Consider the following 25,258-nt stretch of genomic DNA (forward strand, 5'->3'; position numbering starts at 1 on the left):
ACTTTCTCCTCTTCATATTTGTTCCCAACTGAGGCGCTAGGGTGGCAGTAAGACACTAGAGTCAAAGCAAATTTTCTTTAGTGTGTGTGTGCGTGTGTGTGTGTGTGTGTGCGTGTGTGTGTGTGTGTGTGTGTGTGTGGTGTGTGTGTGTGTGGTCGAATCCTGCGATTGTTTTGAGTTTCAAAATAAAGGCGTAAAGCTGAGCTTAATTTTAATTTTAGAACATTAATTACCTTGTTGTCCCATATGAATATTTTGGGCTTTTAAGTAAGAATTAATTTTGAAGAAATATAATCAGGGTTTGGAAGAGTAAAAAAAAAAAAATCGCATGTCACAAAATAGGATTTTTGAAAAATTCTAGAAAATTGGCCTCAGGTAACAGTATTTCAAATATATTTTACATGATTTGGAAAAAAAATAATAACTCTAGATGACACAAATAATGATGCTGTTTGTATAACTTTAATGATAATTAATTTTTATTACATTTTTATGAGGAAAAATATTGTACAATGATTGGGTTGTATGTTGAAAGGTCCCAGAGGAAGTGTTTTTGTGCCACACACTGGTGTCTTGACACCCCCCCCCTCCCCTTCCCCCCCCCCCCCCCCCCCCCCCCCCCCCCCCCCCCCCCCCCCCTCTCGTGCGCCTCTAACAAAGAGGAGACGCAGCAGCGGCGGCGGCGGCGGGGTGATGGGAGCTCAGACAACAAGCCTGTCACAGCAGCTCCACATTCATCTGAAGCGGATCCCTCCCTCCTCTCTTCCATACACTCAGTCTTTCTTATTTCAACCTCTTCTTCACCTGCAGTTCGGATCTGTTTCCAGCAGCAGTTTGGGTGGAAGTAAACTCTTGTACCTGCGCTCCGGATCGCCCGGAGAAACATGTAAACATGTGTGAACAGCTCTGGTGAGTTTCTGTTCTACTTCTGCTTCTTCTTTGATTTAGTTGTTTTAAATTGCTCTCAGGAGATGAGTGGCTGGTTGTCAGTTTAGGGACTGCAGTTTGCTTGGTGTGTAGTCTGAGAGCACCTGTTCCTGGAGGAGTCCTGAACCAAACCATCCTCATCCTCAGATCGTTAACATCAGCCCACACACCAGAACACACACTCATTTTAATTCATCTCTTTGTTGATCATCACACTTTACTGTTTAACTAAGCCTGTTACATTATTGTCTTACTCATATTAATATTTAATTATTAGTTTTCTGAGTGAATCGTTCCATAATTTTTGTTCTTTATGATGTTTTTCTGATATTATTACACCAAAACAACTTATTTATTTATATTTACACATGGAAATCCTGCTTCTCCCTTCCTGACACACCTTTTCCACGTCTTCCTGGCCAGCATGGAGGTAGATGCACAGCATCACACATATTTACTCCGTCTCTTAAAGCCCCCCCTGCCCATTTCTTTCCCTCAGCCATCAGTTCTCAGAGCAGATGGCTCACTGTATGCTCTCTCTCTCTCTCTCACACACACACACACACACACACACACACACACGCAGCATTGTGTTGGTGCACGGCCCCTTTAAGCACTTCAGGATTGTTCTCAGGCTGCTCTGATTTAAAGGCTCACACCATATCTGACATGTGTTGGATTCACCGGGACACACTCGCACTTCCTGGAGTGAATGAGTGGCCCACTGACCCAGCCTCAGGAGTGTGAGTGTGTGTGAGTGTGTGTGAGTGTGTGTGGTGGTGGGGGGGGGTCAGGCTATTGAAGGAACCAGGTCAATAGAGCACGGACACAAAAGAGGTGAAGTCCAGTCAGGAGAAAGAAAGTGAAGTGTGCTGTCTCCTGTCACATAATGGGTTTGTGTTTTATGTGTGGACGAACACACCCTCCTCCAGGTTTATGTGGACAATGATAATAACCGGAGGGAAAACACTGAAGCCTACTTTCTGCACACACGCCCACACGCCATATCACGACGAGTCCCCTGTAAACCCCGACAGCTGCTTTATTACCAAGAAAAAATAAGAGTTTAAATGAATCTGCACTCCTGTTTGCGTCGACCTGTGAAGCATCTCCCCTGACGGATGTTTGATATGCTACAGTTTTCAGCTCTGGATGTAACGCGAGAGGCAGTTTTTCTCTTTCGTCAAAGGCTGAGTGACTGTGGAACCAGTCCGACTCGCCGGTGCAGTCTTTAAGGAACCGTGAGCTGCTGCTCCTGTTATTGACTTCAGCTTTCAGCTCCAGACTCCACTGCAGCATGTCTGCCCTCCGATTCTTCTGTTGAGTCATTCAATTCACTCAATCATCCAAATTACATAGAAATAAAGGCTTGAAATATTAATTCTGTGTGTAATGAACCCACGTAATACACGAGTTTCACTTTCTGACATCAGATATTGAACCTTCTCATGATATTGTAATTTATTATTATGCTTCCGAACAGCCCAGTTTCATCTCTAGTGGGCCAGACAAGTTAAATATTGGATAATAACCTTAAAATTGAAACATTAATAGTTAAATTTGATTTAAAATCCTGCGCGGTTATCAGACATTTTAGAGCTTTTGTGATCATCAGCTGTGATTATAAGAATAAACGATAAGAAGTTTAATCAGCTTGTGGCTGCTGACTTTGTGATGCTTTCACTTTCAGACTGATTACTACAGTGTATATATATATATATATATATATATATATATATATATATATATATATATATATATATATATACACACACACACAACCACACACACACATACACACTCCCAGCGTCTTCCTTTCCAGAAGAAATGTGAGCTTCATCAAATTCAGGAAGCGTGTTGTTCTCACGTTTTCTTCACTCTTGATTCTAAAAAGAGTTTCCAGGTTTCCTCATAGTGGTTTTTCTCACATTGCCTCCAGATCTAATCTGTCTTTGGCTCACGTTCAGTCTTCACTGGAGAATTTAAGAGTGAAAGCAATGCTTAGAGGAAGCACTGTAACTACTGGCGTATTAGAATTCGCACCTATTTTATTCGCGCACAGCATATCAATCAAATATAATGTCAAAGTGCTGAACGACAGTGGTGTTTCTCACTTTATGACAGTTGTTTTCACATCTTTCACCCATTACACAAAATCCAGCACCACTTTAATTCAAGCTATCGTGTTCATTTTTTAATGAAATCAAGGAATAAGTTAGTAAGTATGTAGTAAATAAGCAATAACTATATGGATTTCCAACAGAAAGTGCAAAATTAAAAGGCTGTTTAACCGTAAGCATCTAATACTCATAAATAAATTAAACTGATTGTCTCAGCACTTTTTACAGCAAAGTGTTTTTTTGTCTTAAAGGGCAGCACTCATCTCAGGACAGGCGTCTGAGCGTCATTACAGACTCAGACCTGAAATTCAACAACTGCTGTTAGACAATAACAACATAAGCGCATTACCGTCTGAAAACTATCGCAAGAATTTAAGGATTTCCGACCGAACGTGTTCATGCTTTTCTTTTCAGCAGGCTGGATTAGCAGCAGCGTGTTTCCAGCTAAATGTGTGTGAAATCAGGACATAAAGCACCATTATTGCCCAGTTTTTCCCATTTAATAATAAATTTGACTCATTTAATTAGCTTTATTTATAATTCATTTACACATGCATAACAGATGCTTGTTGTTTTTTTACTTCTTCTTCCCCAAAAACCATTTAAAGTTTAACGGCTTCGGTTCAGCTGTGCAGCGGTGCACGTGTCCCGAGCGCTCGCTCTGCCCACCGGTTCAGAGCAGTAAGGTCTCCGATCTGAGTGACTCAGAGGATGACTGTAACCCTCGCTCCGTTTGGGAATTGCATCAGCTGTCGCAAACTCAGGGGGAAAAAAAAAAAAGAGAAGAAAGGAAACATGTGGTGGGGAGAATCTGCATCGTGGCCATTTGGTCACTGAGGCTGGAAAGGGAATTCAGTGTCATCATGTTTCATATTATAGATGCTTTTTATAGGCGAGTTGCTCACTGCGGCTGTTTGGATTGACTGACTGGGTAGAATACAGCCGACTGACTCTGTGATTCAGGCTGTAATTATCTTAAATTTGAAGAAAAATCTCCATAAAGCAGGCAGCAGTTAAAAATGAGACACTTTGAAGTAAAAGTTTTTCCTGTGCAGTTTGTCTGATCAGCATTTTTATTCTGATGATGCCAAAACATTAAAAAGCAAAGTGAACAAAATACACAAAAACGCCAAAATTATGAAATAATTCTTATCATGTGCTGCTTTCCATTGATTCCAGTTTTGCATTACAGGCTTTTGTTGAAATATTTTCTTAAAAAATAGCTTTATATAGGAATATTTCAAAACTATTTAAACTTCTGAGACTTATGATGGAAGGAGCCTGACCAAAATAACACATTTCAAAATTCTAGCTAAGAAAAAAAAACGTTTGAATGGGTTTTGTTTCTGGTTTTCTGCGAAAGATTGAGTCTGATCAGCCTCCAATAGAAAGTTCTCGGTCAGGCATCTGAAAATAAATAAGGTCGTGTCAGTACAGTTCACTCTGTCCTGCAGTATTACGATCGGCAGGAAGACTGCAACGCATTTCTATTCCTCAAAAATGATGTGTTTATTAGTGAGGAGGAAGATGAAGAGGCTCTGAAGCTCTGGAGAGGAATATCATTCACTGGATGGATGGATGGATGGATGGATCCATTCCTCTGAATGATGTACAGTAAATGTTAAATTCACTTGTTTTTAATTTGCATAGCTCCCAACACAACACAGTCATTTCGTCTCCCAGGACTTTAGAAATGAAGGATATCGGAGTGTAACTTGTTAAAGCATCTGGATCAAGGGTCGACTTTGCAAGAAGAGGCTGAGTGTCGGCATCTTTACAGGCCTGTACCTCCCTCGGCGCGATGAGACGACCACAGCACAACCGTTCCTTCTGCTGCTCAGGGTTTATTCGTCTCAACGCCCAAACCCCAAGCGTGAGAACTGAAACGTGCAAGCGTACATATTAATAAACAGAAACTTATGCAGCAAACAAATATGCACATCGCACAAAACATAAATAACTTTAAACCTTCAAACGTTGTTTAGAAATTGTTCGTCTGTGTCTGTTAAACCTTTGACTTCTCTATTCACAGCATGTGATCTTAATTAAGTCCTTTAACTGCAATCACACAGCCCATATTTACAGCCTCAAACATGCACATGAAACCGACACTGCAACACAAACATTCACCCAAGCCTGCACACGAGAACCATGAGACACACCAGCACCCAGCTGCAAAGCATATTATACTACCGCCACTATAATGATGATTAGGAGTATAATAAACTGCGAATGCGATGCAGCTACAGGGCCTGTGGTACAGCCTTAATCTGATCTAGTGTCGATGTTCTAACCAGAGGGGAACATATCTTTAAACAGGTGACTTGCTGCTGAGTTTTATATTTGCTGGAGCGATTATTGTTCCTTCTCATGGTCTTTGGACCATTTGGACATGTCCCGCTTTTGGTTTTCTCCTCAAAATTCACAGGTTCACATCTTTCCGTTCCCTTGAAGACCTCAGAGAGGCTCTTTGGAGATACACTCTGTCAAATCCACAGAAACCCTCCGACTTTCAGGTCAAACTACAAATAAAGAAAACATTTAGAAAGGCTTCTAATGTGTGAGCGCAGAGCGAACTCGGCTGGTTTTCTCACAGCAGAAAGAACGTTTTGACCCAACGCCTTCCGGTGCTGGAATTTATAGCTCAGAGTTCAAAGTCCCACTCAGGATTTTACAAGGAAGGAAACACGGTGTGGTCAGGACTTTATTGTGTAATTCCCTTCTGTAAACGTGTATTTCATGTTTGCAGCAAGTGAACAAATTCAGGTCAGTTCAAATATCTGTTACAGAGAAAGAATTCTGTCATGAAGTTTTACTGCTTCTGTTTCGGTGTCAATCAGCAGGTTAGATTTTATTTCTGCAATCAAACACTGAGATGTCAATCCGACCGTTTCTTTTTTCATCTTTTCAACAGGTGATGAAGCTCCCGCTGACCTTTGCCCTTGGAGCCTGACCTCTGATTGGTCGGGACAGGGAGTGCCAGCCTTTTGCCAGAGAAGTCGCCCTCCAGCCGCCATGTCTCTCCAGGAGCGGCCCGTGTCTCCGTCGCCCCTCAAACCCGAAGCCAAACCCAAACCGGAGATCCCCCCGAAGCCCCAGCCGGCCTCCTCCCCCCTGGGGGAGAAGGGCCACGGCGGCGGGAAGGTGAAGAGGATCGTCAACAAGTTCAGTCAAAGCGAGGCGGACGAGGCGGCGGAGAGGCCCGCCAACAATGGCACGGCCGAAGGAAAACCAAGCAAACACTTCAAAAAGCCGCCGACGGTCAGGCCCAGGCCGGACCACGCCGGCCTCCAGCTGCAGCTCGCCGCCGAGCAGGCGCCGCCGCTCCCCATGAAGAAGAGGAGCCTGCTGAGGAAGCAGAGCAGCGTGGCGGGAGACGAGGACGGCGGCCGGTCAGGTACGACGGTTAGAATAATCACTGCGTTCCACGTCAGGCACTACGTTCTTCCACGGTTTGCATTCAGGCTGTCACAGTTTAATGCCTCCTTGGACCAGACTGACAGAAACGAGTCCTGAGTCAATAAGCTGACAAAGGACCTGCCAGGTGTAGCCTCAGCAGCGTTCAGACGACTCACGTGACCCCTGGGAGAACCAAAGCTTTATCAGTTTTAACTCAGTTGTCAAATAAAGTCAATTCAACGTAAACGCCTGGAGCTCCTCAGACAAACGTCCTGACGCCGTCGTCGCTGGGTGACTGTCACACAGCTCTCCAAGGCTGAAAATTCCTCATTCGTGAGCCTCGCCCTGCAGCCCTCAGGAGACGCGTGAGAAGGCCACTTCCTATGAAGAGCGCTCAGCCGAGACGCTGGATTCCGCCGTCACGTCCTGCGAACGCGGCGGCGGCGGAGGGATTACGGAAGTGAGACGTACAGCGTCACCGCTGAGCGTTCAGGCCGAGGCGGGGCGCGGCTGCAGGATCTGCCAAACCAGTCGGTCAGCTGATCCTGGAACTGAGAGAGACTCAGTAATGTGTCGCCTCCAGAGTCCGAGGGATCTGAAAACAGGAAATTGTGTTTCCTGACAATGGGAGAATGTGTGTATTTTTGTTTTCTTGTGTGTGTGTGAGTTTGTGTCATTTTGGAGTTTTCTCACTTCTGCAGCGCTTTGTCACGATTAACAATCAGGCAAAACGAGAGGAAACCAACAAAATCGTCTGATTTGACGGAGATTCGCCGCTGTTCCACGTTGTTGTGACTCACGCTAGCACTTCCCCAGTTTCGCTTCCCGGTTCGAAACGGAAGGCTTTTAAAGATTAATCTCACATTCAGTCTGAATAAACAACATCGACCGCCTGCATTCAGGAATTTAATCTGCCGTCAACCCACATTTCACACATTATTAGAGTCTGATTTTATTCATAAATGATAAAGTTTTAATCACACGGACTCTTTTTCCTGCTCTGACGGACTGAGCCACTCAGCAGTCTGGCCCTCCAGCTTTTTCCATTTTCAATTGTCAATATTAGATGTTTTCCTTTTTGCGCCGCTTCCAAATTTGCATGAATATTTGAAGACGCCGTTTGCGATGAGCTGCTGAGTCGGCGGTCCGCTCTGAGCCGGGCGGATGGTTTTAGTGGGGGAAGAGCGTTATGGATTTGATCCGAGCCTTTATGTTTTCCTCCCGCAGCGCCCGATGGGAAGGAGGTGGAGTTCGATCCGGTCGCGGGAGGCGAGGTGGAGGCGGAGCGCAGCCCCGACACGCCCCTCACCCCCTGCTGTGACCCCGGCTGCAGCTGCGTCTGCCACCTGCAGCGGCCCGGCATGAAGCTGGTCTGGGTCCCGGTGGGCTCGGAGGACGGCGGAGAGGTGGAGGACATCGGGAGACTGAAGGAGGAGGAGGAGGAGGAAGAGGAGGAGGAGTCCTGGGAGGAGGAGGAGGTGGAGTGGGACGGCGAGGCGGGGGACGAGGTGGACAGGACTTCAGCGGTGGATGAGAAGGAGGCGCTGAAGCAGGAGAAGGTGAAGTTCCACCACAACCTGGACATCCTGCTGGGCGAGGGCCACCGGCGGCGCTCCGACCCGGGCCCCCACGTCAACCTCAGCTCGCTCTCCGTCAGCCGCTCGCAGTCCCCCCCCGTCCCGCCGAAGCGCGGCCAGTCCCCGCCGGTTCGCCCCCGACCCGCCCAGCAGGCGGAGGAGAACATCTACGAGGTCACGCTCCCCGTGGTGGATCGGGCGATCCCTCAGATCAAAGTACGCAAACCGGCGCGCCGCGGAAAGCTGTCCTCCAGCACCTCCGACCCCACCTACGACTTCAACGCCAGCACGGAGTCCGTCCCGGACGCGTACGACGTCCCGCCCGCCATCCCGCCCAGGATGCCGGTGATCCAGGACGGCCGCGGCCCGCCGACGCCCGCGCACCGCGCCGCCGTCCCGCCGCCGCAGCCCACCCTGGAGGAGTGGCGCTCGCTGCGGCCGTCCTCCCCCGGCAGCTCCTCCGCCGGCGGGCTGAGCCCCCAGAGGTCGGTCACGCCCACCGCCCCCGGCAGCCCCCTGGTGCCCTGCAGGCCGCCGCCGCCCCCGCCGCCGAGGAGCGACCCCCGGAGGCTGAGCAGCGCCTCGGTGCAGTCCCTCACGGCGAGGAGAGGTTCGTGCTCGATCATGCTGAGCCGAGACGCCGCGCACTTTAAAGGAGGGGTATTATGCAAAATCCACTTTTTTGAGCTTTGTATAATGCTATAGTGTCATTTCCCCATTAAAAAGACGTAGAGTTGTTTCCTGAAACATTCACGCATTTTTGAGCAATCCCTGAATCTCCCCCTGGCAGCCATGTTGAGCGCTGAAACGCTCGGTGCTGCACAGCTCCGCCCATAATGCACAGCTCCTCCTGCGGAGGCGGAGATGGACGCTCTGAGGGGGGGCGTGTCACTAAGCCGAGGAGATTCTTAAAGAGACAGCGACTCATTTCCAGTCATTTGAGGCAGCCGTGATGCAGAGGCAAATTTGTTTTAAGTTGTTTTTGACACATACAGCTTTCACCATCCAACCCTGGGCAAAGCTGTTGCTTGAGTGAGCTGTAGATTGATACTAAAGGGCTAAAAAACACGTAATACCCCACCTTTAATTCTCAAGTTCGACGGTTTCTTTATACTTTCCTATGTTTCGGTTAGGAGAGGAGAATGAAGGGAATGAAGACGAGAAGGAAAACACTCTGGAAGAAATGTGAGTTTACAACTCATTCAGCACATCACTGTCACACAATCACCCATAAAAATGAACACATTCTTAGTTTAAAATCGCCTTCTTTTAAAAGTGCACCATTCATTGTCCCGCTCCTGAAAAGCACACTCTTAAACACCCAAACGTGTATCAATCCACATCTGAACATCGTCTCTATGGAAATCAGGATGAACTCTCGCTGCTGCTTTTATCATCTTTAATTCTCCTTTTGATGCTTTCTCAGGCAAAACTCTCTTTTGAGGGAGAATTCGTTAAACTGGGAGTCCAGGCTGCAGGATGGTAAGGATGTGATGTACAATAATCCCACAATGCATCTCTGCAATGACTTTTTGCTGGATGGATTTTGACCGATTTGTTTTTCCTTCCAGAGCCTTTGTACCAGACGTACCGCGACACCGTCATCACCAAGGAGATCCGGCGCCAGACGGTGTGCCGTAACATCAGCAAGACCAGCGCGGACTTCACGGCAGACTGGGCGGCCCGCCGCTCTGGAGCCGGGGGCGGAGCCGCGTCCGTGACGGGGAACGGGGGCCCCCGGGGCAGCCCCGTGCCCACGCCGGCGCAGAGCACCCTGTGGCAGGACCTCCAGAAGGTGCGGGACAGCGGCGTGCTGGAGCAGCTGACGGCCGAGCAGTGCAAGTACCAGGAGGTGAGGGGGGGTCACAGAGGGGGGAGGGGGGGCGCTAATGCACAGATGCACAGGACTTTCCACAAAGAGAAATCAATACGGCGGAGAGGAGAAGCAGGAGATGCAGGATCAAGTTTTCAATCATGCCATAAAGGAATAACGCGACGCTTTCATATAAATCAGAGCCGGTTCTGCCTCAGTGTGGTATCGATCCAGTTCATAAAAGCTTTCACAAGAGCAGGCCGGACTTTCCAGCATCACACTGAGGTTTTTAAGGCTGAAAAATGCAGAGTGCTGGAAGTGGCAACACTGATAAACTTCCTATAACCCCGGACTGACCCGTCGACCTCCCTGTGCTCAGAGCATGTTCGAGGTCCTGACCTCGGAGACGTCGTACCTGCGATCGCTGCGGGTCCTGACCGAACACTTCATGGACAGCCGGGAGCTGGAGGACACCATGATCATCAGAGACAGGAAGACGCTCTTTTCCAACATCCTGAGGGTCCGGGAGGTCAGCGAGAGGTGAGAGCAGCAGGAGGAAGGCAGGAAGGAAGGAAGGAAGGAAGGACGGGGATAAAGACGACTGGTTTATGACCGGACAAACCATGACTTCACTTTTATATGGCATCAGATTATGTGATAAGATTAAGAGTAAAAATGGAAGGTTCACTGTGTCTTTTATGATCATTGAAGGAGTTTTGATCACAGATGCTGCTAATTTATTTCAAGTTTTTTTTAAAATTCTTTATAATATCAGCTTGTTTTGTAATGTATTCACTCATCTTACTCGCCACAACAAATATAAGACAACATAATGCAAATAAAGTCCTCAGTCTGTCTACCATTTAGTGACTGAATTAAAGACAACGGAAAAATCAGAATATTGCATATATGCATATATTTTCTCATTAAATGAAATACCTCACACAAAATACAATGTTTTTTTTTTTAATTTATGTTACATCTCACATTAATCTTTATTTATGCTATTTCCATGCTGTGTAGACAGTTGATCGTGTCAGATTAACAAGTATCCTGGGATTTTTTTTGATCAAATATCTCTATTTTAAAAGATAAAAAAGTGATTTGTTTCCCTCCCACAGTTTCAGAAACTGGTGTTGACAAATTAAAGAGATTTATATTGTGTGGCACACCAGACAGGTAGTTAAAAATATCAGAAAATTTATCAAAAAGATCATTATTTTTCATCCACTCCTCACAATGCTTTAAAGAATCATCTCTGAGAAAACAAAAGAAGCTGTTTAGTTCATTATCAAGTGATTTTAAGATGCAACATTCCTTAATAATATCTCCAAATGAGCTTTTTCTTTCAAAGTGACTTTGTACCAGTTAACAATGTTATTTGTTATATATGTAAAAAAAAAAAAAAAATCTATGAATTGTAAAGTAGAATTTTATCTTGTTATTGTGTAACGCTGGGAGTTGCGCCCTCTTCCCACCGGTTAGTGTGCCAGTGGACCGCACCTGCTGGGCGTCCTCTCCTAATCTTTATTGAGGCGGTTTGTAACATTACACCTTTATAATAAAGAGAACACTGTCCAACACCCTGAACTCACCTTATCGCTCTGGGTGATTATTCCCTTTATCAGTCTGGTGTATTAAACGTTTCATAACCCGACTCTAACGATCCGCAGGTTCTTGAAAGACCTGGAGGACCGCGTCTTTGAGGAACTGGTCTTCGCCGACATCTGCGACATCATCCACTACCACGCCCAGCACAACTTCCCCGCCTACATCGACTACGTCCGCAACCAGATCTACCAGGAGAAGACGTACACCACGCTGCTGTGAGAGGCCGCTGCCGCTCAGAGTGTGAGGCAGAGAAACGGTGGAAAGTGACTGTTTACGCTGTGATTTCCCGCAGGAAGAACAACGTGCAGTTCGCCGCCGTCATCGCCCGGCTGCAGGAGTCCCCGCAGTGCCAGCGGCTGCCCTTCATGTCCTTCCTGCTGCTGCCCTTCCAGAGGATAACGCGCATCAAAATGCTGATAGAGGTGAGCGGCGCCGCTGCGGCGCCCGGAATGAAAGTCAGGTGAAAACAGGCCTGTTGGAAAAACGCTCAGGAGGTCGGCGTCACGCGACGTCAGCGGAATGCGGCGACAATGAAGCTGGCTTTTGCAATCTTTAAATATTTTCCTCAAGCGTGCAACCGAGATGCCACAGTGCATTGTGGGCAAGTGACCCTTCTCTCTTCCGTCTGAAAGGGATCAGTGCGCGCTCATCACGGCGCTCGGCCGCCAGGAATTTCCTCATTCTCCCCGTAATCTTCGCCGCTGCCTTTTGACCTTCAGGCAAACACGGCGGCTCGACCTTACGACCCCGCCGCGCCGAAATGGAACCGGAAAAAAAACGATGCCGCTCGACTGCTTGCAGAAATAGAAATGTTGTTGTTGCTTGTGTTTGCAGAACATCCTGAAGAGGACAAAGGAAGGCACCAAAGAGGAGCAGATGGCCTCCAAGGCGCTGGCGTCGGTGTCCAAGGTGAACGCCGCTCGCTGTATTTGTTCAGAAAGTGAAAGGAAACGACCGGAACTGATTCCGCCGTTTGATCACGCAGATCATCGACGAGTGCAACACCCAGGTGGGGAAGATGAGGCAGATGGAGGAGTTGATCCACATCTCTCAGACGCTGGAGTTTGACAAGCTCAAGGTAAAGAGCGCCGCCGACTCAAATCAGCTGATTCGTTTGAAAGCAGGCGTCCATGCTGTCCTCTCCCTCGGCCAGGCCGTGCCCATCATCTCTCAGACCCGGTACCTGGAGAAGAAGGGGGAGCTCCAGGAGATGTCCAAAGGCGGGACGCTCTTCAACATGAGGGCCAAGTTCGTCCCCGTCTTCCTCTTCCTCTTCAACGACCTGCTCGTCATCGCCGCCAAGAAGGGGTGAGGCTCGGCCGGCGGTAGGGTCAGGGGATGGCGGACACTCTGCAGTCATGTTCAACGTTTGTATTTCCAGTCCGACCAGCCCGTCTGCTCTCTCAGTGACTCTCTGTGTATTTTCGCCCGTGTCGTCTGGAGCAGCGCCGAGCGCTTCGTGGTGCTGGACCACGCCCACCGCTCGCTGGTGCAGGTGCAGCCGGTGGAGGACAGCGCGACCGGCGGCAGCCCCTACGAGCACTGCTTCAACCTCACCCTGCTGGAGAACCACCAGGGCCGCATGATGGAGCGGCTCGTCAAGGCGCCGTCGCAGTGAGTGACGTTCCAGCCATGCCTCGGTGATTATTCTTGCTGGCAGAGGGAGGAGACCGAAGCCTACGATTCAAAGAGAGCCGATGGGGAGTGTGAGGGTTTGAAAACGCGCGGCGGTCGACACCCTGTTTGATTGTTTCGGTGTGTGTGCGTGTGTGTGTGCAGGTCAGACATGCACAGGTGGATGGCAGCTTTCCCCGACCCCACCAACCCGGACGGACACGAAGATGAAGTTATCTATGAGGACTGGGGTGAGGACGGCCTCTCACACACACACACACACACACACACACACACACACACACTGCTGGATGATATGATGGGTCTGATCTCACTGCTGTGTGTGTGTGTGTGTGTGTCAGACTGTCCTCAGGTGCAGTGTGTGGAGCAGTACGTCGCGCAGCAGGCGGACGAGCTCTCCCTGGAGCCCACCGAGATCATCAACGTCATCCGCAAAACCAACGAGGGTAAGAAGGAGTCCAGACCGGGCGCGTCTGACCTGCGTCCTCCGGCTCGCTCCGTCACGTTTGGCATCGTCGGTGTGATAAATGCAGCGTGCTAACGTGGCGCCCCTCCCCGAACACCCCGACCCTCGTAACCGCCTCCACCCTCCACCCTCCACCCTCCGCATTAGCAGCTTATTGATTTGCTTTGACTTTTCTTGCATGAACGAAACAGAAACCTCCAAATCTCCCTTGTCTGTTCCCTCCTCCTCCTCCTCCTCCTCCTCCTCCTCCTCTTTTCTTCTTTTTTTTAATTCTCCCCAGGCTGGTACGAAGGGAACCGGCTGTCCGACGGGCAGAAGGGCTGGTTCCCCATCGCCAACGTGGTGGAGATCACCAACGAGCACGTGAGGAGGAGGAACCTCCGCGAGCGCTACCGGGTCATCCGAGCCGCCAGCCTGGTGACCAACAACAAGGCCCGGACCATTCAGTAGGGCCCGAGGAGCACGTTCACACGCAGGGACGATCAACAGAAACACGTCTTTAAAAAACTGATTCAGTAAGATCGTTCACTGTTTCGATGCGGTTCTCGAACAAAAAAAGGGAATAAGAGGAAACAGAAAAGGGAACTTTTTCTGGAACACTTCGACAGAGCGGCGGTCGTGGCTTTATGTTTATGGCCCGAGGACGTGTGAGAGGTAAATCATTCACCGGCGACGCTGTGAGGAACCGGTTTACAGCGACGGAGGCCGTGCACTTCACTGGCATCTCCTCGTGGACTTCGGCGAAACTGCACGACTCGCATGCCTTTTGTTTTACTCATCCCCGCAGCCGGTTCCTGGAAATGTCGAGCGCTCTGCCAGGAGAGGCCTGGGTGTTGCTGCTGTTCATACTGTAAATGAAATCCTCCTCGTTCCCGCCGTGCACGACGACGTGCCATCTGCGACTCAGAGCAGAACTCACACAACTGTACAAATACGAACAGAAAGTGCCTTTGATTGAACTCAGAACGAAATACATCTTTGGTGAGCTTGCTGTCGGCCGGTGTCGGTGAAACCCGGACCGTGGCTTCCTCTGCAGGCTGTGAATACTGGTTACAGAAACGTGTCTGCGGATCATGTAAATACAAGAGGTTGTAAATTATAAGAGGGTGAATTCTCTTCTTCAAAGCTGTAGTTGTACCTTTGATTAAAAAAATTTACCAGGTGGTCGTTTCTTTTTCTTTTTCCTGATCTTTTCTAATTGCAGACCTTAGATGTGCGAATATTAAGGTACTCCGTGATCGGTGCATGTTCCTAATGTCTTCTAAAGATTCGGGAATATTAAACATTCAAGAGCTAGTGTGGCTTTATTAGGTAGAGTGTCATTCTCCACACTGCAGATGGTTTTAATTCACAAACAAAAGTGTCTTTTAAATAAGAGGCACAGACTTCTAGGAACTTTTTCGCCAAATCTTACAATTTTACACAATAATTGGTGTGTGTATGAAAAATATCTGCATGTTTTAAAGAGATGGAAGTAAGTAGGGCTTTGAACAAAAGTTTAGCATGACAGCTGAAGCACATCCCCATCAGCGAGACTGAGGAGTCCGTGCACGGCGTCCCCCTCTGCACCCGAAAGCCTCTCCCTCTGGGTGCAGTCGGGACCTTCTGGGTCCGAGTCCTGCTCTGCCTCGCAGAGTACCCGGTCCTCGTCGGGGCCGAAGCCGCTCAGAAGAGTCTCTGCTGCTTCCAGCTCTGCTGTCGACCAGCGGGTTTCCTGCTCGCGCCTCCAGCAGGCCTCGCTCAGATACTGAACTCGGTCTAAAGCCACGGGCTGAAAACTGCGGCCCGGGAAGACGTCCGGGTCGACGTCCTCCTCGCGCAGGCTCCGGTCGCCCGGCGTCGGCCGCTGGTTGTGCAGTTTGAGCAGGTTGGTGACGGCCTGGTCCTCCTCCTCGGTGAGCTGCAGGACGAGCCTCCCGGCGCCGGTTCTCCGGATCCCGCTGCCCAGCTCCACCACGGGGTGCTCCCTGGACCTGAACGGGTCTGGACGGTTTGGCGGGGCCGGGCAGGCGGACATGACGGGCGGAGGAGTGTTGAGCTGGAAACGACCAAAACCCTGAGCGGAAGAAGAGAGACGAGTGTTTCACCAGTATCTTCACTCCTAGAAGCAAGATGTAAAGCCTATAGATCAAATGCCGTGTCCTGACCCAGAAACCACCCTGCCTTCTCTTTCGTTGTGCTCTCCGGGCCCCTCCATCCTCCTGCTTTAGGGTCTTAGCTCTGTCTGCTCTGACTGAGCTTTATCTTATTAAAGGTCCACGTCTGTCTGAGAACCTCCACAAGCCCGACCCTCTACACCTCCACCTCCACCTCCTGCAGACACCAGACTCCACCTGTCGATAAATACATCCAAAATATATGTAATCTGATTTCATATAATAACTTAATATGTGAGTAAGATTCATTGACAGCACTGGGAAAAGGCACATCCCTGACCCTGAAACTTTCTTCCTTAAACTTTGTGGCAGGTGAGGCCTGCTTCACTTCAAAAACTTCTGGTCTATAATATTCCAATATACTCTCACATCATAGCTTTAGTGCGTTCTGCAATACAGATGTGATTAGGTTTAGAACTTTAATTAAAGCGTGTTTATTTAAGCATCCATGAGCTAAATCCCCCTGATCACTTCTATATTAGTGTCTCCATAGTAACCAGTCTGGATGCTGTACTGAGAAGGCCTTACTTACCCTGGACTGCTCCCACTGGAGGGGCGGGGGGACCCTCCTCCCTGCACGGTCCATGGTGGTGGGGGGGGAGGCAGACTGCCACTTGTCTGGTCCTCGCACAGGTGTGGAAATAACCGACTTTCTGGGTTATTTAGTGGTGCATCCGCAGCACAGGGTCTCCCAAAGTTACTTTTCCTTATTTCCCCCCCACCACCAAAATGCAAATGTACACGCTTTTAGCAGAGTGAAACTTGCAACGCCACCTGCTGGTAGACATGGGAAATGGTGCCGTGTATAGTAAAGCTTGAATAGGTGTCATCCAGTTAACCCTGCTTTTCACAAGATAAAGGTCACTGTAGTTCTTCCTTACAGGTTTGTCAAGTGGTGCACCGTTAAAGTAGAGTTTGGAAACCGTTTTGTTCGGAGGCCACATGAAAGTTGGCATAATGGAGGACCAAGATGTAATTACCTTCAGTTTAACTCAAATAAGTTGCCGTTGATTGTCAATTCTTTTTCCATTAACACGTCCAGCACTGACCAGGTGTTGGACACCATTAGGGATTACAGCTGCAGCTAGAAAAAGCTTCACTGGCCTAAAATGTGCAGGCCAACACTAATTGATGACCTAATATTGAAATGCAATTCATCAACCCACCATCAAGTGTCGCTCTAAAGTGAGAAAAATTTCAAGTCTGTACACAGAATATTTAGAAAAGATTTATTCAAGTTTAGGAAGCTTTAAAAACTCGTCAAACTTGGACTGCATACATTTTCATTGATGAATTAGTTCCTGTGAAGAGAAGAGACAAAATGAGCCAAGAGTTTTTTTTTTTTAACATCTCAAACTTCTGAAGACTGAATCCATTACCTTTAGTCATGCGGTTGGCAAGGTTATAAAACCTGGAAAAGTAGCGTCCAGGCCGGTGGACAGGAGGCAGGAAGGCCACAGGTTTGGCTGGCGGTCTCTTGGTGGCAGGTGTGGTTTCAGGTGCGACAGTGGGCTTGATGGCAGGACCTTTCAGACCTGGAAGGTCAAGTTCAAAGTTAACACTGACATTTCAGGAGAAAAATTGAAGCATTGAAAGTTCATGTACCTGCTGTGGCTTGCTTTGTGTGAATGATTCTGCCAGTCCCAACTGCATCAGACTCAAATTTGAGTCTGGAGAAGAGGAGATGAAGACTAGCTAGAGGATACGTGCACTGCACGATCACCCTACGAGAGAAGGATGAGTAAGACCCAGCCAGTGAGCACATTAACAGGTGCAGTCTGAAGCTCCAATACCTTTCAGTATCATTAGCAGAACCCAGCCTGTCGACATTATAGTAGTTCTTGTAGAAGATCTCGTTCTGGTAAGTTACGTTTTTCTTCCCGATCTGGAGGAAACGGTACAATGAGACCAGTCAATGTCTAATCAGGTGGTGAAATATTCAGTCCAAAGCCTGTTGTGTTCTGCACACCTTGACGATGGTCCCACATGAGCTCAGAGGAAACATGAAGAGAGCCCTGGATTCATCTGCGTCTTTAGGCCCGCAGTATTTGTCGGCCAGGGTGGTGCTTGCAGGCTTTCCTTCTTTTGGGATGGCCAGAGACACGTCTGCCACCACGGTCATCCTCCCATCAGTCGAACACACTGCAGGGAAATTCATTTAGCATCCCTGAAACCCAAACTGCTGAATTAAACGTCTCACCGATGAGTTCGCTGGAGGTGAACGAGCACTTCTTGACGGTCGAAGTCTGCACAGCCGATGTTTCTCCATCCTGCACGAGGATCTCAAAAGTGCCGACAAACCCCTTCAGACTGATGTCCTGCGAGGGGAATTATCTGATCAGGCATCGCGTTTTCTGAGCCGTGTCTGGGTCAAGCTGTGCCGGTTTTACCGCGTATGTATATCCTGGAGTGAAGAGCGGCACTTCCAGCTGCAGAGTCTGGCTGTCATTGGTCATGATGTAGCCGTGACGGTCCGCCATCTCCGAAGTCAGCAGCTCGGAGCCGATGGTAACGTCCCACAGGTAGTCGAAGGGTTTGTGATCCAGCTTGAAGCTAATCCCAGAGTCCAGGCAGACGGCTTCAAAGACCGGTGGAGCTGTCAAATGCAGTAGAGAGTTATTCTGCAGTTCATAAAAACCTCCATAGACCAACAGTGCTACTTACAGACTCCTGTAAACACCGCCACAATGGAGGCCATATGGAAGTACACTTCATTCTGAGGCTCCACAGACAGAGTGTAGTTGATGTCCAGCCGGTACTGAAGAACCGAGTCTTCAGAGAAGAACTGAGAAAGAACACGAGGTTTACCTCAGGCAAGCAGAGACGGATGAAATTCTGCCACTAAATATGAATTCAAGGATTCATACCTGCTTTATGACAAAAGGATTACTGAACGGAACCTTCAGGGTGTATCCACGGGTGTTGTTGGCGTGAACCACTTCAGTCACGTTGTAGGTGCTCGTGTTTGAACACAGTACGTCACATTGATACCCATTCAGCTGGAGCCCGGTCAGCGTCACATCCTCTGGGACCTCTCCAAGGTAGACCGTGAATAGCTGCTCCTCAAGGACCGTTTGGTTTTGGACGTAGATTGGGCAGTGCAGCAGAGGGGTGATGAGCGCCCGGTGGAACCGCACCACCGTCTTCACGTCGTCCTCATCCAGCAGGACTTGCTCCAGGAAGAAGTGGAAGAGGTAAAACTCGTAGAGGTTGCCAGCCACGAAGCTCTGAGAACACATTTTGGGAGATGGGAGGCAATTCAGTCTGAATGAGATATCGGGGAGCAAGGGGTTGAAGCTACTAGACTCCCCCACCTTCCTGTATCCTCCTGCAGCGTCATAACGGATGCTGATTTCGACTGTGCCATCTTCCGTCTTGACGAGGTACCCTTCTTTCTCCGTGATCGACTGGTCCACAAGCTCTCCATTGAGTCCTGCACGGAGCCGGTCGCTGGACAGACCAGAGTAGAGCACCTCGGGAGTCTTCCACAGCATGTGCCCATCGTCATACGATCCCGAATCTGTTTCAAGCACAACAGTTATTAAATCTGCTCATGATTAGGGAAAGAAACGAAGGAGCAGATACTGACACATCGAGCAAGCAGCCACCACTTCCACCATGAGGACGAGCCAGCCTTGTTTGGAGAACAGAGTCGCTTGAACCTTTTCAACCGGAATGCCATTGACCTGAACAAAGAGATCAAATTTAAACCCTCCTTCGCACCAACTCTTTCCACAGATACCTACGACCATACCTCGGTCATGAAGGAGTCCGGCTGGCCGTACGACGTACGAAACACAATGAGTCCGTCCGTCAGGTCAAACATGTAGCCCTGCCTGCGGGCTTCAGAGAGGTTCATGGCTGGCATCTGTTCCTGTTCCCTCTCAAACGTCACCTGCCAGTCTGAGGTCACAGCGCCGGGCGTCTGGGAAGACAAGCACTCATGTCAACGGTGTTTTATAGAAGGTTGAAGTCTGAAGTGCCGACACCTACTGGGGCAACAGCAGTTTGATCCGTCTTCATCCCCACGCTGCAGCTGGACTCGCTCTGCAGCAGCACCTATGAACAAAACCCAGGAACTCTGACATCTGACGAACATCTGACGCCACACTAATAAAATAGTACGACAAAAACAGACATACTTCCATGTAGTTGATTGCACAGGTGACCTCCCTGGGAGACCATGGCAGGGTTGGAGAACAAGTCTTGTTCAGTGGATAGACAACCTCTTTCCCGTCACGGCTGGTGATCAAGTTAAAGCTGAAAGTGAAGTCTCCGTCATCCTAGAACAAGAGAATATATTAAAGTGTGCAGGGATCAGGTTCTAAACACCGGTCTGTGCGATGGGCCGTACTCTGTCGGTGTGGCAGCTGAAGTAGGAACCACGGAGCTCCACATGGCCCAGCAGGGGCAGGACGGTGACACAGTAGCCACACTTGGCTTCATTCTGCTTGGTGATGGGATGTACACCCACTCTGTCTGCAAGAGGATACAGCTGTAGGTTCAACACTTTGCACAGGTTTGAGTTGCTGGAGGTCCTGGTTCCGGCAGGACTCACCCACGGCCTCAAAGCGAGGATCTTCCCCAGTGAAGGAGAGTGCCACAGCTATCATGAAGTAACGATCATGACACTCCATGTGAAGAGCTCCTGCAGGCAAAAAGCAGGCTTTAAACATCAGGAAACGACTAGTGCAGTGCCTAAATGAGCGTTTGTTTACCATCTGGAATGAGGTCACACGCCACAGCCGACCACACAGTCAGGAGCAAGGCCACACTGCAACACAGGGATTAGTTTATATTTCAGCACAATGAAGGTGCAAAACACTTAAAATTTGTTATTTTAAAACTCACCCAAGGCTACACCTTAAAGCCATAGCCCCTGATGTGACGGCAGTGTCTAAAACTAGCCCGGCTGCTAGTAAACTACACCTGTGTGTGAGTCAGCTGTTTGCCCTCTCCTGACCAGACTAACAGCGTTCTGTGGTCTCCAGCAGCTCTTCCTACTCAAAGATCCATGTCTGCTGCCTCAGCCGGGTCGCTTTTTAACTCCTGCAGTTGATTGAAGGAGCTGGATTGGTAATAAGCTTCACCTGAGAGGGTGAAGTCTGATTGGACAATCAGGACCTGGCCTGAGGAGGAAAGGATGGGCTCATTATCCAAAACACGTGGTGATCTTTCACCCTGTGTTGGTTGAAGACAAATGCAAGTGAACAGATTTCACTGACACATAAATATAGAGAACTATCAAGAAATGTTGCATTAAATCATAGTGTTACAGTGACCTCTAGTGGTCGGAGCTGGGAGTGAAATACCAGTACACTGAAGATTGGTCACAGTAAAAACTGATGTAAAAATGACACAATGTAAGAAATTAACCAAACATTTTAACAATTAATATTTTGCTTTGGGGTGCATGATACTGAGAGGAAGACAAAAAGCACCACAGAGATTGAGGAGTGATCCAGCAATCGATCCAGAAACAGAAAAGAAAAAAACCTGCTTCAGTCTATTTTAAAGATTTTATCAGTTTTATAAGTATGTGATCAGCTACACTGCTGTGCACTGTAAGATTCATATTTGTAGATAAATACCTCAGAAAGTGAAACAGACTAGAAAATGTTAATTTTATCCACATAGAAACAGTTCAAATCATCACGTTCTCATGTTCAGACTGCTTTGAGATCACTTTCTAGGTTATATAGTGTACTCTGCATTAACCACGTGACCCCCTTTTCATTATAGATGACTATCTTATAAAATCATTTGAGCCTTTTAATATGGAGATGCTTGTCTCTGAAATGTAAGAAATCAAATAATCAATTCCTCAGTCCAAACTGGGAACCAAATAACTCATAAAAGCAAGAAAACACATTTGCAAACTGTCCAGTTTATTTATTTATGCAGTAAACATCTTCTATATAACACCACCATCTTCTATATTTCTCTTATCCAGCATAGGGTCAAAGGTCACGGGCTGTGTTTGAACCCCAGTATACCTGAAAGATGCTGTATAAATATAAACTTGAAAACGAATCGACTCAGTGATCATGTGTCTTCTCATGATCCTGACGTTTGTTGTGGCTGCGGCCGCCTTGCTGCAGGAATCCTCCTATAGAGATGTCCACGAACCAGCAGCAGGAGCTTCATGGCTGATTAAGCTACAGATGAAGACGCTCATTCATCCCGACACCTTGACATAATTTAACACCGCGGAGCAGCGGGTACGGAGGCTGCGGAGGTGGGATTTGCGTGATCGCGGCCGTGGCGGACCTCTCCCTTTTCGTCCAGCGCCGCACAGCTGGACGCCTGCGTCCAGCGCGTCTTCCTCCAGTTAGGAAATGTTCCTTTGAGTCAAATCAAGCGGTGATTAAAGACTGAGTAACGGGGCTCATCAGCGAGCGTCCTGTGGAGAGGACAGGGGAAAACACAGCCACGGGAAAGGTCACCGTCTATTTAAGGAGCGAGACAGAAAATTTATACATTGTTCATTATTCAGTGTTTTAGCACAGAATAATGTTTTTATTTTATTTCTCCTTTTACGATGACAGCTTCGAGATGGACCAGGCTTGAGAACAACAGGAGACGCCTGTCAAACTGAAATTGATGCTCAGGGAAACATTTCCACTTTTAATTATTTCCCCTTGTAAGGCAAATACTCTTAACTTTCGGTGAGCAGTGTTGCTTTTGTTACAAACGTAAGTCTTCATATGTTCATAATCATGTTGGCAGAAAGTCCTCCACCCAACCATCTCCCTAAAATAAACCCTACTCACGTTAAAAATCTGCTTCTGTTGCATTTAGTTCATGAAACTTAAAGACATAAGAGTAAAACAACAGCTGTCAGCATAAAAAAAACACACGAAACGAAGACTCACATGACGGATGAGTCACTTGTTCTGTATTAAACCCAACAAGACGAGCAGCGGCTGGAACAGCCGTGACGACAGCTCTGAAGGTAACGAACTGCTGCACCATTCTCTTTGTTCTCTTCGTGTTTAGTCCGGACTTCATTCTGCTTGTTCAAAGGTGAAAATGACAAACAGCATGAAGTGTGCGCGGCGGTCAGCAGCCTTGATTCACAGTGAGTTTTCAGGCTCGGAAACCTTTGAGGATAACTGGTGTCACTGTGAGTTTATATTAACTTTAAGTGGTTAAGTTTACAGTTTTTATGAGTTTTAGGCGCAACAAGTGGAAAGTCGAGCATGTGTTTTTGTTTGTTTTCTCTTGAGAACCATTCTGTCTGCCCTGCGATGGATCAGTGTGCGAAGACAGTCCAACCTCTGCTATTAACGCAAAATGCCACGCAAACACTCGAAAACAGAACATTCAGTTTGTCCCTCTTCAACGGACCGGCATCGGTGTCATTTATGCAAAAAAACAAAAAAAAAACAAAAAGCACTTCCATCAAGTGTTGTTGCTGGTTGACATTTGGATGTTTATCCTCGTCGCGCTCGCCTTCCCGGTGACTCAAAGTGACGGTGTGAAGGGTGGGGGGGGGGGGAGTGGTGGGCCGCTCATTAACATTTGAGTCACATTGTGTCATTAGCAGCGGCGCGCAGCGTGCTCCCCTCATGCGGCGCTCCGGGGCCGCGGCGCTCCGCTCAGCCTGACAGGAGTTAAGTCATCTGCTACCATTAAGTTTGACTTTGTTGTGGCTTTCTTTCTTTTTTTCCTTTCTTTTTTTTTATTGCTCCATCAGTGTTAATGAAACCCAAAAAAGAAGTCGGTTCTCGGAGGTTTTCCGGCTTTCAGTCGTTTGGGCTGATGACCTTATCCTGTCCGGTGACGCGTCTGCTCACATCCTCGCGTTCCCGCCCTCTCCACCAATCACGTCCCGCTGCAGGCACGAGGATGAGGAGGACCTGGAGAGGAAGAGGAGTATTTATGAGCCTAACACACCAGTGATAACATCCAGCTCCCTGCGCTAACCTCCGCCCTGATTGGTTGGAGTTTGTCGTTTTTTTTCCCGGGACTTTCGTACGCACCAGACGGCGAGCAGGGGTGGGCCGGCGGCGACTCGCGGACGGAGGAAGACATGCTGGGCTCTCAGCTGCAGGTGCTTCTGCTGGGCTTGTGCTGGTCCGTGGTGCTGGACCGGGTCGACGGCGCGCCGCGCGGCGGCGGCGACGACATGCTGACGGAGGCGCTGAGGGAAGAGCTCGCCGGCGACAAGGTCAGTCACTTCTTTTTTATCCAACATTCACTTACAAAACAAAACAAAAAAAGCTTGCTTTGAAGCAGCGCTGTGGGACGGGAAGAGCGTGAATCACACAGCAACCCCCACCCAGCTCGCCAAACTGTTCCCAGCTGCCGAGCCCCGCCGGCAATTAAAAGCATCCATGTTCTTGTTCTAGTTAGAAGCTTTTGATCAGGAGGTCTGCGACTGTTTTCCTCCTTTATGTAAGATTTAGAAATAAAATCCGTTTCCCAAAACTGTAAAACAAAACTGCATCGCCTCGGACCTAAGATTTCTGCCTCCGCCAGACCGTCGGCGGTGTCGCGCCCCGCACTTTGAGCACCGGGCGTCCTCCCTGATGTGCCGTTTCCATTCATCCGCAGGACGTCAGCCGCCTGCTGCTGCTGAACTACATGTCGGACCGGGCGGCTGCGAGAGGCGAGGAGCTGCTCCGCGAGCTGGAGGAGGAGGAGGAGGCGGCGGCGGCGGCGGCGGCGGCGGCGGCGGGAGGCAGGGAGGAGGTGAGGAGGAGGCATCTCCCCCTCTCCCAGAGGGAGCGCAAAGCCGGCTGCCGCAACTTCTTCTGGAAGACCTTCACTTCATGCTGACACGGCCGCCCTGTCCACACCAGACCGTCTGCTTTTTATATACATAAATTATTCAATGTTTGCTCCAGTGAGCCTGTATATATTTAAGAATGTCAAAATAAAATGTTGTGATTTATAGGTTTGTCAGACACCAGCTGCTTTTTTTTTTTATCTGTTCTGTGGAGCCAAAAAGGCTGATTACTACATTTACAGCTTCCTCCAGAAAAATCTACAAAATCACAGGAGGACCTTGCAAAATGTGGAAATTAATTTTAAAAAAAGACATTTATTGAACTCTGTCAATGGACGTCGCTTTGGTTTTGGAACCTGTGAGGTTAATAAGTCTCTCTAAACTACCTGTGGTGTGAACGTTTCTCCATTCGTTGCTGTGAAACTCATCTTTCTTCAGAATCAGCCTGATATAGTCGGTATTGTGGCAACTGTGAGACTCAGAACTGAAGGATAAAAAATTATCCAGTCCAGCCCAATTTAAAGGAAATTAGACAATATGTGGCCAAAAAAGAAAAAAAAAAGAGTTAAATTCCAGCGTTTTAAAGCTTGAAGACATTAAAAAAAAAAAGAAACACACCCATAAGTAAACTTTCGGAGATTTTAATAATCAGTTATGTTCGTACAGCCTGCAGAAATATCCGCCGCCTTGACCTCTGCTTCAGTAACATGTTGATTCAATACAAAAAACAAAAAAAAAAAGAAAGAGAATGCAGTGCTGCGGACGACTTCAGTCTCCAGGCTTCGACTCACAGTATCTCAGACTGAACAGGTTCGGACGA

The 25,258-nt window shown here is 48.3% G+C and overlaps 3 protein-coding genes across 4 annotated transcripts; 2 read left to right on the forward strand and 1 right to left on the reverse strand.

The window, feature by feature from the left end:
- The first annotated feature begins 673 nt into the window (after positions 1-673).
- On the forward strand, positions 674-14,703 carry arhgef15b (Rho guanine nucleotide exchange factor 15b). 2 transcript variants are annotated; one of them, XM_030119633.1, is made up of 16 exons: positions 674-909; positions 5,962-6,444; positions 7,674-8,633; positions 9,157-9,208; positions 9,450-9,505; positions 9,595-9,875; positions 10,216-10,376; positions 11,510-11,662; positions 11,740-11,869; positions 12,282-12,356; positions 12,433-12,525; positions 12,601-12,755; positions 12,894-13,061; positions 13,227-13,312; positions 13,424-13,528; positions 13,829-14,703. In XM_030119633.1, the coding sequence occupies exons 2-16, from the start codon at positions 6,063-6,065 to the stop codon at positions 13,996-13,998; spliced, it is 3,027 nt and encodes a 1,008-aa protein (XP_029975493.1). In that variant the 5' UTR covers positions 674-909; positions 5,962-6,062; the 3' UTR covers positions 13,999-14,703. The 2 variants fall into 2 exon arrangements, 1 of the variants encoding a protein (XP_029975493.1); XR_003933788.1 differs by lacking the exon at positions 13,829-14,703 and having other exon boundaries at positions 12,894-13,087; positions 13,424-13,472.
- A 2,222-nt stretch (positions 14,704-16,925) lies between these two features.
- zpax4 (zona pellucida protein AX 4) lies at positions 16,926-23,741 on the reverse strand. The gene is made up of 18 exons (XM_030088416.1): positions 23,690-23,741; positions 20,423-20,425; positions 20,263-20,352; positions 20,059-20,183; positions 19,847-19,987; positions 19,698-19,763; positions 19,459-19,629; positions 19,294-19,390; positions 19,019-19,224; positions 18,572-18,931; positions 18,369-18,489; positions 18,095-18,300; positions 17,905-18,022; positions 17,674-17,846; positions 17,498-17,589; positions 17,310-17,428; positions 17,084-17,239; positions 16,926-17,005 (listed from the first exon to the last, which is right to left on the reverse strand). The coding sequence occupies exons 1-18, from the start codon at positions 23,739-23,741 to the stop codon at positions 16,965-16,967; spliced, it is 2,337 nt and encodes a 778-aa protein (XP_029944276.1). The 3' UTR covers positions 16,926-16,964.
- On the forward strand, positions 22,644-24,616 carry sst5 (somatostatin 5). The gene is made up of 4 exons (XM_030119770.1): positions 22,644-22,659; positions 23,404-23,582; positions 23,693-23,877; positions 24,264-24,616. Exons 3-4 carry the CDS (start codon positions 23,740-23,742, stop codon positions 24,486-24,488), a joined length of 363 nt encoding a protein of 120 aa, XP_029975630.1. The 5' UTR covers positions 22,644-22,659; positions 23,404-23,582; positions 23,693-23,739; the 3' UTR covers positions 24,489-24,616.
- Positions 24,617-25,258: the final 642 nt, after the last annotated feature.

This window comes from Salarias fasciatus, chromosome 3, assembly GCF_902148845.1.
Source record: "Salarias fasciatus chromosome 3, fSalaFa1.1, whole genome shotgun sequence".
Lineage (NCBI taxonomy): Eukaryota > Metazoa > Chordata > Actinopteri > Blenniiformes > Blenniidae > Salarias > Salarias fasciatus.

What these genes read in the sequence shown, in the direction of transcription:
- arhgef15b (XM_030119633.1), top strand. Translation starts at nt 6,063, where the DNA reads ATGTCTCTCCAGGAGCGGCCCGTGTCTCCGTCGCCCCTCAAACCCGAA. An exon ending in GAAAACACTCTGGAAGAAAT is followed by an intron (nt 9,209 to 9,449) that starts GTGAGTTTACAA and finishes ATGCTTTCTCAG; the next exon opens with GCAAAACTCTCTTTTGAGGG. An exon ending in GTCCGGGAGGTCAGCGAGAG is followed by an intron (nt 10,377 to 11,509) that starts GTGAGAGCAGCA and finishes AACGATCCGCAG; the next exon opens with GTTCTTGAAAGACCTGGAGG.
- sst5 (XM_030119770.1), top strand. Translation starts at nt 23,740, where the DNA reads ATGCTGGGCTCTCAGCTGCAGGTGCTTCTGCTGGGCTTGTGCTGGTCC. An exon ending in AAGAGCTCGCCGGCGACAAG is followed by an intron (nt 23,878 to 24,263) that starts GTCAGTCACTTC and finishes ATTCATCCGCAG; the next exon opens with GACGTCAGCCGCCTGCTGCT.
- zpax4 (XM_030088416.1), bottom strand. Translation starts at nt 23,741, where the DNA reads ATGTCTTCCTCCGTCCGCGAGTCGCCGCCGGCCCACCCCTGCTCGCCG. An exon ending in GGCGGTGTTTACAGGAGTCT is followed by an intron (nt 18,301 to 18,368) that starts GTAAGTAGCACT and finishes TGCATTTGACAG; the next exon opens with CTCCACCGGTCTTTGAAGCC. An exon ending in CACCTCCAGCGAACTCATCG is followed by an intron (nt 17,847 to 17,904) that starts GTGAGACGTTTA and finishes ATTTCCCTGCAG; the next exon opens with TGTGTTCGACTGATGGGAGG.